At 37.8% G+C, this 17,606-nt stretch overlaps 1 protein-coding gene across 1 annotated transcript in view; it reads left to right on the top strand.

Annotated features, from left to right (window-relative positions):
* LOC134706707 (mucin-19-like) overlaps positions 1-17,606 on the top strand; it is a 263,376-nt gene that overhangs the window by 210,463 nt on the left and 35,307 nt on the right. The window contains exons 51-59 of the mRNA XM_063565889.1: positions 3,377-3,657; positions 3,985-4,138; positions 4,740-4,763; positions 5,506-6,180; positions 6,556-6,747; positions 8,272-10,125; positions 10,504-11,862; positions 13,048-14,658; positions 15,615-15,922. Coding sequence (XP_063421959.1) covers positions 3,377-3,657; positions 3,985-4,138; positions 4,740-4,763; positions 5,506-6,180; positions 6,556-6,747; positions 8,272-10,125; positions 10,504-11,862; positions 13,048-14,658; positions 15,615-15,922 — 6,458 coding nt within the window. The remainder of the gene's footprint in view (positions 1-3,376; positions 3,658-3,984; positions 4,139-4,739; positions 4,764-5,505; positions 6,181-6,555; positions 6,748-8,271; positions 10,126-10,503; positions 11,863-13,047; positions 14,659-15,614; positions 15,923-17,606) is intronic.

Raw genomic sequence — 17,606 nt, forward strand, 5'->3', positions numbered from 1 at the left:
CAACACCTACTCTAGGTACAACCACTGTAGGAACATCGCAGCCAACGCCTACTCCAGGTACAACCACTGTTGGTACATCACAGCCAACACCTACTCCAGGTACAACCACTGTCGGTATATCACTGCCAACAACCACTCCAGGTACAACCACTGTCGGTACATCACAGCAATTTTTAAGTATTTGTATGGTTTATCTATCTGATGAGTTACGCCATCTTCAACTGATCTTTGTAGTTCCTTCTTATGTTCTACTGTTACACCACTGTCCAAGGTTAGGGCAGGGTTGTACTCCCACTAACATGTTAAACCTGCCACACTCGCTCTGTATGAGCCTATACCAAGTCAGAAACCTGTAATTTAGTGGTTATCGTTTTTTTATGTGTTAAATATTTGTTTTTCGTTCATTTTTTGGTTCATAAATTAGGCCGTTGGATATCTCGTTGGAATTGTTTTACATTGTTATTTCCGGGCCTGTTATAACTGACTGTGCGGTAAGGGGTTAGCTTCTTGTTGAAAGCCGTACGGTGACCTATAAATTAATTTATGTGTTGTTTTGGTCTTTTGAGGAGAGTTGTCCCATTTGCAACCATACCATATCTTCTTATTTATAATAAAAGCATTGAACACAATCAATGATTAACACCACTAGACTCCTATCATATTTCGGAGTGCCCAAAGATAAATATGTTTTATTCTATTTTTCATGATATATTCATCTCTTGTCTTAGATTAAAAAAAGCTGTAAAAGAACCCAGAGTCACGGCCCCCTATCCTCTCAACCCCAGTTAAACAATATCAATATGTATATCAATTAAACAATCACACTGTACAGTATGCACGAATTTACCTTATGTTCGAAATAATATGAATGGTACTTCTAACTGCATAAAATTTATTTTACAACTTAGAGGTTTACAAAAATGGACTTTTATGTAAAGGTTGAAAGGCAGCAGCCAAGTTACAAATCAATAATTTCTACCTTAATAATTCTCAACTATTTGTTTGTGCCACACGTCAGAAGTAAAGAGCATGTATCTGTCCTCTGATTTTTATGCCCCGTCTGTAGCGGAACTGGCTTAAGTTGTACCTTGTCCGTCTGTACGTTCCAAAATTGATTTCCTATCTCTAACTTTAGATTGCCTCAACCAAATGTAATGAAACTTATAAACAATGGTTATTACCACAAAACACAGGTAAACATCGATTTTGATGGCGTCACTTTTACCATCCTAGACTTATGCTCTTTAACATAAGGAAAAATGTAGAATTTTTCGTTTCCGCTTTCCAGCTTTAGTTTGTCTTTACCAAATGATATAAAACTTATACACATTGTTCATTACCCAAAAATACAGATAGAGTTTGCACTCTGATAGCGCCACATTTCCAGTTCAAGAGTTATGCCCTTTACTTAAAGCAAAATTGCTGAATTGTGCGTTTCCGTAATTCTCTAACTTTAGTTCGCTTCTACCAAATATTATAAAACTTATAAGCAATGTTTATTACCACATAACTCAGACCAAATATGAATTTGTTGATGTCATTTTTCCGTTCTAGGGTGAAGCTTCTTTACAAATGGAAAAATAGTTAATTGTTAATTGTTACTTAAATTTGTCTCAATTAAATGTTATAAAGTGCATATATATTATGATTATTGCCACCAAACTCAAATTTCAAATTTTGGTAGCGTGACTTTTAAACTTTTTTGAGATATATCTCTATCGCTCTATAATTTTATATGTTAGGGGAGGGGGCATTAAATGAGTTCCTATGGACACATTCTCAATTTAAATTACTTATTCTGTGGGCAAAAAAAAAATTTAAGGAAATTTATTGAAACCTTATAGTCATGAATAACATTGTCTTTTCATCAGATCCGATTTTTTTTTGGTGCAAATAACAGTAGAGAAAAAATAATCATAGTAAAAACAGGTGTGGCCGGGGGTATGAGGATAGGCTGTTGTTAGCAGCAAAAATCTTAGATTTTTATACAGAATGCAAAACTAGAAAATAGGTGTCTCTCTTTTATATGAAAATACTTACTTAGATATATACAGTAATATTAATATATCTGATTTTCGATGGTTGCTAAGCAAGATATTATATCATGGACACGTTCCTGTGTCATCATGGAAACAAAGGAATAAAAATTAAATTAGAATTGCACATCTGCACTAAAGGTACTGATAAATATCATTCAGTTCCACGTTTCAAGCTTATAGATTACACTCAGTGATACTAAAACATCTTTTGAAATGTTCTTCAACTGTTAACTTAAACTAGCTATGCGTTGCTAAGTAAAACTCGGGTTGATTTGGCGTGTTATATACATACAAAGTCAAATGGTTCTTTCATTCAAACATCGTTACTAAATATATCAATATAGGGGTCGACTTGATATGCATTGTATGAAAATATTTGAATTTTTCATTTTTTTTTATAGATAACATAAGATAAGTCCTTTTGTGTGGTCACTAGGCAACATTGTGGTTGCTAGGTTGCTATTAAGAATTTTTCAAAATGAAAGATTCAGCAATAATAAATATTTGAGTGTTTGGTAACATATCACCATTCGTTTTATTAGATTCAGAAGTCTTTTTCTAGGGCTATTGCATTAAAGATGGATATTACAGCTCATTTCATAAAACCCGTTCCTAGGCAACCAAATAATCACATAAACACAAAATGTTCAACATTTTTTTAAGTCACTATACATAGACTAATAATGGATTGAATTTGAAGTCATTTGAAGAGGGGGCAAAAATGCCTCTTATCATCTTGTCCTTTCAAATGGAAATACTTGGGATAATTCTATTAAAACTGAAATATACTTCTTTGGCATCTTCCTTTAACATTTTTGAAGCTATGACCCCTTAAATGTACATTATTTGTATTTAAGGTCAATTTTTGTTATTTTTGTCAAAATTTTTAATTGTTTTTGGCACACTTAGCCTTGGCCGCTATCCACGATCCAAAAAGTTTTTATAATGAATGAATTCTATATCACATTTGGAATCTTTTATATAAAATAATTTGGATCGTAGGTGGCGGCTAAATTTTTCCTAAAGCATTTAGGTCTGAAAATTGCCTAAAATCATCACATTTTAACAAGATTTTTCGAAATAGACACAATTACGAACCAAATTGTGAACTTGCTGTTGTTTTATGATAAAGTTGATATTTTAGGCCATTTTTGGCCATAAGTGATCCTTGTTATATAATCATTCGTGGTTTAGTGTTTATTGGATGCTGCCTCTTGTTGATATATCACATATCCCCTCATATTTATGATTTTGAAAAAAGATTTTGTTATTTAGATGACCAATTTGTCAATTGTGACATAGAAAAAATTGTTTAATTATTGTGTAACAATTTTCAGGTATATGTACGAATCCCAAAACTTTCAAGTATGACAACAGAGATGACAAAGATCTTGAAATTAAAACAACTAATGGCAAGGTTGGCCAGGATTCAGTAAATGCATTTGAAGGATCATCAAGTAGCTGGACTCCAACTATTGGTGGAAGTAGTATAGAATATGTCGTAAATGGTAGAAATAATCCCGTTGAATTTGTTGATATTGTGGTGAAACTCCTAAATATTGAGACAATTACAGTGGAGTTACTAGACTCAGAAGGAAAGGTTATTAGCACCAAAACAGTAAGTTTGTTTTCGTTTATTTGAAACTATTTTTCTAAAATTAAGTTTATCTGGTGTTAGAAATGGTAAACTGCCAAGTGATTATTGCTGATCAAGTAACAATGATATTTTATCTTTTATTTAAAAATGATTTTGAGAAGTATCTTTAGTGTCCTTACTTGACAATGGAATTGGAAGAAAATGTAAGATTTATATAGGTAAAAATATTTGTCGCGTATATACATGCATTTTTTTAAATAAAAAGTAAAGCTATTTAGTTTTCATATATTACAAACGTACATACATGCAGTCACATTAACATGATACATGAATGATTTCAATTTGTAGGAAACATATCAAACGAAAGATGTGCCAGAAACCTTCACATTGAATTTCAATATGGAAGATGCAGACTCTATGCGCATTAATGTAACACCGATGGAAAACATTGTATCTACACCAAGCGTCTCAGATGTAAACTTCAGAGTCTGTTATGTACAAGGTAACATTATCTATAATAAACATTTGTCAATTTAAGAAACAAATTCTCGAAAATAACATGATAACAGTAGCAATAAGCAATTTGAACAATCCTACCTTATTGATCGAACCATTTAGAGTTTTTAATGTACCAGATAACTGTATTTTGTAGTTAGATTTGGGAAAACAGAGCTTACAAAAATAACTTTTACTTATCCGCACTCTAGAAAGATGTACCGTGCTTTATTTGACTTTTATGAAATAAACATGACCAAAGACTTCAAATATATTTAATACATTATCGTGACATTAGATTTAAAATACAAGTTTCAAGTATAATAGATGAAAACAAATATTATAAGTTATCATTGACCTAAGCATATTGTACAGATATTTTACACAGTGCATGTTATATGAAACAACCAAAAAAGAAGGGAAATTATACACAAAGAATTTTACTCTAGTATTAGTATGGTAATCAAAGTTTTCCATTGATAAATGTACATAAAACTCCGTAATGTTTTTACATGAACATACATAGTATAAATGTAGGAATAATCATGTTACATCTAAATTTTTGAACTGTTTTGATAACGTTTAAGGAAAATATCTTTTTATTTCAGTGACTAGTGTAGCTTCAACTACAGGTTAGTTTTGAATTGCATTTTTTATTAATTCAATGCTCAGAATATAATGGAACAAAACTTTTATTCTTCATGAAAGTAAAAAAAAATCTTTGTCTTTTTTATTTATGTGATTGACAGAAAAGTAAGAAACTGATAATAATATTTGTTGTGAAGTCTAGCCAGGAGAAAAAGTGACATCAATAAATGAACTAAATCAGCATAGTCAAAATTGTCTAAAATAATGGAAACACTCTTCTATTATATATCATGTATCAAAACTATGGATCAGAAATTAAATACTAGAATACATCGTCATGATCCTTGCCTGTACTCAAGTGTTCGGATAAATCTTTAGCGTCTTTAAGAATAATTTTTCCTGGGATGTGGTAATTTGGTTTGTTTCCTTTTATAAATCTAATTACAATATGATGACAACGCTTGGCATTTTAAGTAAAGAAATTCATGCAGTTGCATAAATCAAACTGTATGACTACAAAATATAACTTAATCCTTAATCTAATAATTTTTTTATGGTATCTCTTCTATCTATCTGAACAAAATTGATACATCAATTGTTATGCTATTTCTTGGTCTTCTTCTTGTTCTCTGCTGCTTGTATTGCTTATATCAAGAATTTCATACATCCGCATAATAAATCAGCGACTGTGTGTATTTTCACAAGGTTAAGTACGATCGAATAGAAACGTTATTTCCTCTGAATTATATAATGATAGTATGTCAAATTATTATTTATGACAATTAGCAACAACTACAGTGACTACTGCCACCAGTACTGCCACTGCCACCACTCCACCTCCACCTGCTCCACCAGTCACTACATCACCAACACCTTCACAGTCAACACCTACTGAAGGTACCACACAACAACCAACAACCACTGTAGGTACATCACAACCAACAACTACTCCAGTTACAACCACTGTCGGTACATCACAGACAACACCTACTGTAGGTACCACACAACAACCAACAACCACTGTCGCTACATCACAACCAACAACTTCTCTAGGTACAACAACCACTGTCGGTACATCACAGACAACATCTACTCCAGGTACTACAACCTCTGTCGGTACATCACAGACAACACCTACTCCAGGTACAACAACCTCTGTCGGAACATCACAGCCAACACCTACTCCAGGAAAGACAACCACCGTCGGTACATCACAGCCAACATCTACTCCAGGTACCACACAACAACCTACAACCACCGTCGGTACATCACAGCCAACACCCACTCCAGGTACAACAACCACTGTCGGTACATCACAGCCAACACCTATTCAAGGTACAACAACCTCTGTCGGTACATCACAAGCAACACCTACTCCAGGTACCACACAACAGTCTACAACAACTTATGGAACAGGCCAAACAAATGTTGGGACTACAACTGTTGGCACAATGTCAACTGGTAATTATTTTCACTTTCCATGTTGTCCTACTAAATTTGTACTAGACTAATTGGACAAACGATCATCAATACTAATCAATATTGATCAAACAAACCAAAAAATCACGATAAAACATGTAGAAAGATACCAAATTATCATTAAATTTTTTCTGTTTTCAAAATTCAAAACTTTAAATTGTATTTGACATGGTGTTGACATCATCGATATGATGGAATGCAATTATGATTATAAATATGAAAAGTAACATATATTCTGAATATGCAGTAGTTCAATGAAAAACAAGCAAAACTAAGTTGACTTATCGTCAATTCAAAGCTGTAAAATATTAAGATATTGATTTATTATTAATAATTGCAATACAAATTCCAATCAAGGTGAAACAACAGCAGCCGTACCCACAACACCTCCAATGCCACCAACACCAAGTATTACTCACCAGTCAACGACCACGCCAGTGTCATCAGAACCAACTACTACTCCAGGTACAACCACTGTTGGTACATCACAGCCAACACCTACTCCAGGTACTACCACTGTTGGTACATCCCAGGCATCACCTACTCCAGGTACAACCACTGTCGGTACATCCCAGGCAACACCTAATCCAGGTACAACCACTGTTGGTACATCACAGCCAACACCTACTCCAGGTACAACCACTGTTGGTACATCAGAGCCAACACCTACTCCAGGTTCAACCACTGTCAGTACATCACAGACAACACCTACTCCAGGTACTACAACCACTGCTGGTACAACATCTACTCCAGGTATAACAACCACTGTCGGTACATCACAGGCCACACCTACTCAAAGTTCTACAACCACTGTCGGTACATCACAGACAACACCTACTCCAGGTACTACAACCACTGTTGGTACAACATCTACTCCAGGTACAACCACAGTCGGTACATCACAGCCAACACCTACACCAGGTACAACCACTGTCGGTACATCACAGTCAACACCTACTACAGGTACTACAACCACTGTCGGTACAACACCTACTGAAGGTACAACAACCACTGTCGGTACATCACAGCCAACATCTACTCCAGGTTCAACCACTGTCGGTACATCACAGCAAACACCTACTCCAGGTACAACAACTGTCGGTACATCACAGCCAACACCTACTCCAGGTACAACCATTGTCGGTACATCACAGCCAACATCTACTCCAGGTACTACAACTGTCGGTACATCACAACCAACACCTACTCCAGGTACTACAACCACTGTTGGTACATCACAGGCAACACCTACTCCAGGTACTACAACCACTGTCGGTACATCACAGCCAACACCTACTCCAGGAACGACAACCACCGTCGGTACATCACAGCCAACACCTACTCCAGGTACCACACAACAACCTACAACCACTGTCGGTACATCACAAGCAACACCTACTCCAGGTACCACACAACAACCTACAACCACTGTCGGTACATCACAGCCAACACCTATTCAAGGTACAACAACCTCTGTCGGTACATCACAAGCAACACCTACTCCAGGTACCACACAACAGTCTACAACAACTTATGGAACAGGCCAAACAAATGTTGGGACTACAACTGTTGGCACAATGTCAACTGGTAATTATTTTCACTTTCCATGTTATCCTATTAAATGTGTATTAACCTAATTGGACATACGATCATCAATACTAATCAATATTGATCAAACAAACCAAAAAATCACGATAAAACATGTAGAAAGATACCAAATTATCATTAAGTTTTTTCTGTTTTCAAAATTCAAAACTTTAAATTGTATTTGACATGGTGTTGACATCATCGATATGATGAAATGCAATTATGATTATAAATATGAAAAGTAACATATTTTCTGAATATGCAGTAGTTCAATGAAAAACAAGCAAAACTTAGTTGTCTTATCGTCAATTTAAAGCTGTAAAATATTAAGATATTGATTTATTATTATTAATAATTGCAATACAAATTCCAATCAAGGTGAAACAACAGCAGCCGTACCCACAACACCTCCAATGCCACCAACACCAAGTATTACTCACCAGTCAACGACCACGCCAGTGTCATCAGAACAAACTACTACTCCAGTTACTACCACTGTTGGTACAACCCAGGAAACACCTACTCCAGGTACTACAACCTCTGTTGGTACAACCACTGTCGGTACAACACCTACTGAAGGTACAACAACAACTGTCGGTACATCACAGCAAACACCTACTCAAGGTACAACCACTGTTGGTACATCACAGATAACATCTAGCCTAGGTACTACAACAACTGTTGGTACATCACAGCCAACACCAACTCCAGGAACAACAACTGTCGGTACATCACAGCCAACACCTACTCCAGGTACTACAACCACTGTCGGTACATCACAGCCAACACCTACTCCAGGTACAACCACTGTCGGTACATCACAGCCAACACCTACTCCAGGTACCACAACTGTCGGTACATCAAAGCCAACACCTACCCTAGGAACAACAACTGTCGGTACATCACAGCCAACACCTACTCCAGGTACTACAACCACTGTTGGTACAACATCTACTCCAGGTACAACCACAGTCGGTACATCACAGCCAACACCTACACCAGGTACAACCACTGTCGGTACATCACAGTCAACACCTACTACAGGTACGACAACCACTGTCGGTACAACCACTGTCGGTACAACACCGACTGAAGGTACAACAACAACTGTCGGTACAACAACTACTGAAGGTACAACAACTGTTGGTACATCACAGCCAACACCTACTCCAGGTACAACAACTGTTGGTACATCACAGCCAACACCTACTCCAGGTACTACAACCACTGTCGGTACAACCACTGTCGGTACAACACCGACTGAAGGTACAACAACAACTGTCGGTACAACAACTACTGAAGTTACAACAACTGTTGGTACATCACAGCCAACACCTACTCCAGGTACAACAACTGTTGGTACATCACAGCCAACACCTGCTCCAGGTACAACAACTGTTGGTACATCACAGCCAACACCTACTCCAGGTACAACAACTGTTGGTACATCACAGATAACATCTACTCTAGGTACAACCACTGTCGGTACATCACAGCCAACACCTGCTCCAGGTACAACCACTGTTGGTACAACACATCCAACACCTACTCCAGGTACAACCACTGTTGGTACATCACAGCCAACACCTACTCCAGGTACAACGACTGTTGGTACATCACAGCCAACACCTACTCCAGGTACAACAACTGTTGGTACATCACAGCCAACACCTACTCCAGGTACAACAACTGTTGGTACATCACAGATAACATCTACTCTAGGTACAACCACTGTCGGTACATCACAGCCAACACCTGCTCCAGGTACAACCACTGTTGGTACAACACATCCAACACCTACTCAAGGTACTACAACCACTGTTGGTACATCACAGCCAACACCTACTCCAGGAACAACCACTGTTGGTACATCACAGCCAACAACTACTCCAGGTACAACCACTGTTGGTACATCACAGCCAACTCCTACTCCAGGTACAACATCTACTGGTGGTACATCACAGCAAACACCTACTCCAGGTTTAACAACTACTGTTGGTACATCACAGCAAACACCTACTCCAGGTACAACCACTGTTGGAACATCACAGCAAACACCTACTCCAGGTACAACAACCACTGTTGGTACATCACAGTCAACACCTACTCCAGGTACTACAACCACTGTCGGTACATCACAGCCAACACCTACTCCAGGAACGACAACCACCGTCGGTACATCACAGCCAACACCTACTCCAGGTACCACACAACAACCTACAACCACTGTCGGTACATCACAAGCAACACCTACTCCAGGTACCACACAACAGTCTACAACAACTTATGGAACAGGCCAAACAAATGTTGGGACTACAACTGTTGGCACAATGTCAACTGGTAATTATTTTCACTTTCCATGTTATCCTATTAAATGTGTATTAACCTAATTGGACATACGATCATCAATACTAATCAATATTGATCAAACAAACCAAAAAATCACGATAAAACATGTAGAAAGATACCAAATTATCATTAAGTTTTTTCTGTTTTCAAAATTCAAAACTTTAAATTGTATTTGACATGGTGTTGACATCATCGATATGATGAAATGCAATTATGATTATAAATATGAAAAGTAACATATTTTCTGAATATGCAGTAGTTCAATGAAAAACAAGCAAAACTTAGTTGTCTTATCGTCAATTTAAAGCTGTAAAATATTAAGATATTGATTTATTATTATTAATAATTGCAATACAAATTCCAATCAAGGTGAAACAACAGCAGCCGTACCCACAACACCTCCAATGCCACCAACACCAAGTATTACTCACCAGTCAACGACCACGCCAGTGTCATCAGAACAAACTACTACTCCAGTTACTACCACTGTTGGTACAACCCAGGAAACACCTACTCCAGGTACTACAACCTCTGTTGGTACAACCACTGTCGGTACAACACCTACTGAAGGTACAACAACAACTGTCGGTACATCACAGCAAACACCTACTCAAGGTACAACCACTGTTGGTACATCACAGATAACATCTAGCCTAGGTACTACAACAACTGTTGGTACATCACAGCCAACACCAACTCCAGGAACAACAACTGTCGGTACATCACAGCCAACACCTACTCCAGGTACTACAACCACTGTCGGTACATCACAGCCAACACCTACTCCAGGTACAACCACTGTCGGTACATCACAGCCAACACCTACTCCAGGTACCACAACTGTCGGTACATCAAAGCCAACACCTACCCTAGGAACAACAACTGTCGGTACATCACAGCCAACACCTACTCCAGGTACTACAACCACTGTTGGTACAACATCTACTCCAGGTACAACCACAGTCGGTACATCACAGCCAACACCTACACCAGGTACAACCACTGTCGGTACATCACAGTCAACACCTACTACAGGTACGACAACCACTGTCGGTACAACCACTGTCGGTACAACACCGACTGAAGGTACAACAACAACTGTCGGTACAACAACTACTGAAGGTACAACAACTGTTGGTACATCACAGCCAACACCTACTCCAGGTACAACAACTGTTGGTACATCACAGCCAACACCTACTCCAGGTACTACAACCACTGTCGGTACAACCACTGTCGGTACAACACCGACTGAAGGTACAACAACAACTGTTGGTACAACAACTACTGAAGTTACAACAACTGTTGGTACATCACAGCCAACACCTACTCCAGGTACAACAACTGTTGGTACATCACAGCCAACACCTACTCCAGGTACAACAACTGTTGGTACATCACAGCCAACACCTACTCCAGGTACAACAACTGTTGGTACATCACAGATAACATCTACTCTAGGTACAACCACTGTCGGTACATCACAGCCAACACCTGCTCCAGGTACAACCACTGTTGGTACAACACATCCAACACCTACTCCAGGTACAACCACTGTTGGTACATCACAGCCAACACCTACTCCAGGTACAACGACTGTTGGTACATCACAGCCAACACCTACTCCAGGTACAACAACTGTTGGTACATCACAGCCAACACCTACTCCAGGTACAACAACTGTTGGTACATCACAGATAACATCTACTCTAGGTACAACCACTGTCAGTACATCACAGCCAACACCTGCTCCAGGTACAACCACTGTTGGTACAACACATCCAACACCTACTCAAGGTACTACAACCACTGTTGGTACATCACAGCCAACACCTACTCCAGGAACAACCACTGTTGGTACATCACAGCCAACAACTACTCCAGGTACAACCACTGTTGGTACATCACAGCCAACTCCTACTCCAGGTACAACATCTACTGGTGGTACATCACAGCAAACACCTACTCCAGGTTTAACAACTACTGTTGGTACATCACAGCAAACACCTACTCCAGGTACAACAACCACTGTTGGTACATCACAGTCAACACCTACTCCAGGTACTACAACCACTGTCGGTACATCACAGCCAACACCTACTCCAGGAACGACAACCACCGTCGGTACATCACAGCCAACACCTACTCCAGGTACCACACAACAACCTACAACCACTGTCGGTACATCACAAGCAACACCTACTCCAGGTACCACACAACAGTCTACAACAACTTATGGAACAGGCCAAACAAATGTTGGGACTACAACTGTTGGCACAATGTCAACTGGTAATTATTTTCACTTTCCATGTTATCCTATTAAATGTGTATTAACCTAATTGGACATACGATCATCAATACTAATCAATATTGATCAAACAAACCAAAAAATCACGATAAAACATGTAGAAAGATACCAAATTATCATTAAGTTTTTTCTGTTTTCAAAATTCAAAACTTTAAATTGTATTTGACATGGTGTTGACATCATCGATATGATGAAATGCATATATGATTATAAATATGAAAAGTAACATATTTTCTGAATATGCAGTAGTTCAATGAAAAACAAGCAAAACTTAGTTGTCTTATCGTCAATTTAAAGCTGTAAAATATTAAGATATTGATTTATTATTATTAATAATTGCAATACAAATTCCAATCAAGGTGAAACAACAGCAGCCGTACCCACAACACCTCCAATGCCACCAACACCAAGTATTACTCACCAGTCAACGACCACGCCAGTGTCATCAGAACCAACTACTACTCCAGTTACTACCACTGTTGGTACAACCCAGGAAACACCTACTCCAGGTACTACAACCTCTGTTGGTACAACCACTGTCGGTACAACACCTACTGAAGGTACAACAACAACTGTCGGTACATCACAGCAAACACCTACTCAAGGTACAACCACTGTTGGTACATCACAGATAACATCTAGCCTAGGTACTACAACAACTGTTGGTACATCACAGCCAACACCAACTCCAGGTTCAACCACTGTCGGTACATCACAGCCAACACCTACTCCAGGTACTACAACCACTGTCGGTACATCACAGCCAACACCTACTCCAGGTACCACAACTGTCGGTACATCACAGCATACACCTACCCTAGGAACAACAACTGTCGGTACATCACAGCCAACACCTACTCCAGGTACTACAACCACTGTTGGTACAACATCTACTCCAGGTACAACCACAGTCGGTACATCACAGCCAACACCTACACCAGGTACAACCACTGTCGGTACATCACAGTCAACACCTACTACAGGTACGACAACCACTGTCGGTACAACACCGACTGAAGGTACAACAACAACTATCGGTACAACAACTACTGAAGGTACAACAACTGTTGGTACATCACAGCCAACACCTACTCCAGGTACAACAACTGTTGGTACATCACAGCCAACACCTACTCCAGGTACTACAACCACTGTCGGTACATCACAGCCAACACCTACTCCAGGTACAACAACTGTTGGTACATCACAGCCAACACCTACTCCAGGTACAACAACTGTTGGTACATCACAGATAACATCTACTCTAGGTACAACCACTGTTGGTACATCACAGGCAACACCTGCTCCAGGTACAACCACTGTTGGTACAACACATCCAACACCTACTCCAGGTACTACAACCACTGTCGGTACATCACAGCCAACACCTGCTCCAGGTACAACCACTGTTGGTACAACACATCCATCACCTACTCCAGGTACAACCACTGTTGTTACATCACAGCCAACACCTGCTCCAGGTACAACCACTGTTGGTACAACACATCCAACACCTACTCCAGGTACAACGACTGTTGGTACATCACAGCCAACACCTACTCCAGGTACAACGACTGTTGGTACATCACAGCCAACACCTACTCCAGGTACAACAACTGTTGGTACATCACAGCCAACACCTACTCCAGGTACAACAACTGTTGGTACATCACAGATAACATCTACTCTAGGTACAACCACTGTCGGTACATCACAGCCAACACCTGCTCCAGGTACAACCACTGTTGGTACAACACATCCAACACCTACTCAAGGTACTACAACCACTGTTGGTACATCACAGCCAACAACTACTCCAGGTACAACCACTGTTGGTACATCACAGCCAACACCTACTCCAGGTACAACATCTACTGGTGGTACATCACAGGAAACACCTACTCCAGGTTTAACAACTACTGTTGGTACATCACAGCAAACACCTACTCCAGGTACAACCACTGTTGGAACATCACAGCAAACACCTACTCCAGGTACAACAACCACTGTTGGTACATCACAGTCACCACCTACTACAGGAACTACAACAATTGTTAGTACATCACAGGCAACACCTTCTCCAGGTACAACCACTGTCGGTACATCATCACTGACACCTACTCCAGGTACAACAACCACTGTCGGTACATCACAGCAAACACTTACTCCAGGTACAACAACTATTGTTGGTACATCACAGTCAACACATACTCCAGGTAGTACACAGCAGTCAACAACATAAACAGTATCACATCTTATATCTTAGTCAGATACCCCTAAGCAGTTCTTCAAACCAGAACTTTATACAGGAAAATTATTCCTTAACATTAAACTATCCTATTAAATAACAGCGTATAATACTGTATTCATGACCAACCCACAAATTATGTTGATTATTTTTTTCTGTTCTCCATTTAATTATCCGTAGGTACATTTACGGCTTCTATAACTTTTTTCTATAACATTTAGTTACGCTCAAGATTAAGTATGAATGATACAAATATTCACTATTGTAAAAGAATTTTACATTCTAGAAAAAATAGATAAGCTGGGGAAAAAGATTATAATCAAAAAAAAATAATCAAGTAATTTAAGTAAATATATAACAGCATTTAGTTCTATAATCTTTACTTGTATTGAAAACAATTGCTCTATACCTCTTGAAAGTTAAAGGTAACGTGGTAAAAGCAAGTGTTGCTCAGTTAACTTTGTCTCTCTGTATAAATATTATAAAAAAAATATGCCTACCTATGACAGAGACACACATTTCCGCATTACATCTGCAGTAATGATTAATTTGGTGCTCATTTTTATTATCTGGTAAACAATGGTAAATTTGCTTGATATCATTTGTTAAATTCAATTGTCATCAATATTGCTAAAAATGTTATAGACTCGAAAGCACAAATTCATCTATATAGCACATGCTCAATAAAATCGGTATCAAATAATGTTTATAAATTCTTAGAAAACTGGTACGACAACGGTTTAATTATCCATATCAATATAGTGTTTTGTTATACTTGATTTATATCGATCATTTTAGTTCTTGTTATATTTTTTTTTATAGAAAACTTGTTATAAAACTACTACTACTAATTTTGATACTTTGCATTAGTAATCTTAGATGTTTTAAGTTTTAGATGAATAAACAAATACTATTTTATTTAAGCACAAACTACAGCGTCAACTCCAAGCACAGAAAAACCAAACGTATGCACAGATGTTGAAGGTATGACAAATCCATCTCTCACGCCAGACATCAAAGTAAACGAACAAACAGATGTTGAAGATATCCGTCCTGGTGGGAAGATGTTGTCAATAAAGGAAAGCCAAGCAAATGTCGAAATAAATCTTGGGAAATCTACTCAGCTTGGATCTATCAAATTTGTAAAACCTGACGAAAGTAATATTAAAACATTCAGTGTTTTACTGGTAAAGATTGATGGAGAAACTCCAGAGCCATATTTAGGTGGAAAGGTATGGGTTTATTCAATTTCAATAATGTGAAATAGCGTTCTATGATATAAGTCGTCTTTTTATTTTGCATTATTTTTTTTCTGTCCAAAACAAAATCTTTTTAACAATTTATTTATAAATTCATTGTTTAGGTTTGGAAAAATTAACTTCTTATCAATGCTTGGACAGGTTTAAAGATGCCAAACTATTGTGGTTTTGTTCTTGATAGTAATATGTATGTACTGTCACTTGAATTTCTTATCCAAAATCGTTGAACAATTCCCTATTATCAGTTTTGTTTGACCATTGAAGTATTTTTAAAGTCTTACTGAACCTTAGCATATATATTTTTTGTGTATTGAGAATCATGTGGTCTTGTTGATACATATGATATAGTAGTTGTGCAAAGGTCTGCATATAGATATTACATTAAGTAATTTGTACTCTGTTAAAAATTCGTGCGTAAAAAATGAATCAACAAAAATATGTTCCCAATATAAAATAATGAGTTGTGCTTTTTTCGGACAAGGATAAAATTCTTGTGTAAGGGCGTTGATATGTTTAAATGATCGACTTGAAAACTAAGCTCGATAAAACCTCAATTTATGATGCCTGCATATAAACATTGTAAAATATCAGCTGCGAGTCACAATCAAGCTGTTTTGTCAAATGAGCGCCAAAAAACGAGATAAGGCTTCAGATTTTGCTGAGCAGCTGATATTGTACATTTCAAAGTATCAATATGCAGAAAACTGCCAATTTAGAGTATTGTATTTGTGTATGTGCATAGTCAAAAAGTTGTTTTCTTTGATTAATCATCAAATCCGGATATAACTTGATGAGTTCGGGTCAACATTTCAACGTTGGTTCATCCATTGTGACTTCAGTTATTTGTCTGGGTCAAGGTTATGAAGGCCAGGTCACTGTATTTGTATTGGACATTACGAAGCTGTGATTTACAATTATATGAAGAGCAGAGCAGAGTGACACAGTCAGTGGAAACAATGATTACGATTCTTATATACATTCATTCATGAGCAATGTCTCATTTTTGTGGCAATCCATTGTGTATGCCCCACCTACGATAGAAGAGGGGCATTATGTTTTCTGGTCTGTGACCTCGTGCGTATGTCTGTTCGTCCCGCTCCAGGTTAAAGTTTTTGGTCAAGGTAGTTTTTCATGAAGATCAAGTCAAATCAACTTGAAACTTAGTAAACATGTTCTCCATGATATGATCTTTCCAATATTATGCCAAATTAAAGTTTTGATCCCAATTTCACGGTCAACTGAACGTAGAAAATGATATTTAGGTTAAAGTTTTGGGTCAGGGTAGTTTATGATAAAGTTGAAGTCAAATCAATTTGAAACTTTGTACACATGTTCACTATGATATGATTTTTCTAGTTTTAATTCCAATTTAAAGTTTGGATCCCAATTTCACGGTCCACTGAACAGGAAAAATGATAGTGTGAGTGAAGCATCCGTGTACAATGGACACATTCTTGTTAAAAATATTATTTTATGAAATAATAAACATATAGAAAACTTGTCTTTCGCACTCGTGATATACATTTAATTATCATATTTACAAATGTTATAAGATGTACACACAAAGAAATCGTAAAATTTATCTATATCCATTGCATTTCCAACATTTATAATCTATTCAAAGGTTTTTCTATAAACAGTGGCTTTTTTATGCGTT

This window comes from Mytilus trossulus, chromosome 2 (assembly GCF_036588685.1).
Source record: "Mytilus trossulus isolate FHL-02 chromosome 2, PNRI_Mtr1.1.1.hap1, whole genome shotgun sequence".
NCBI lineage: Eukaryota > Metazoa > Mollusca > Bivalvia > Mytilida > Mytilidae > Mytilus > Mytilus trossulus.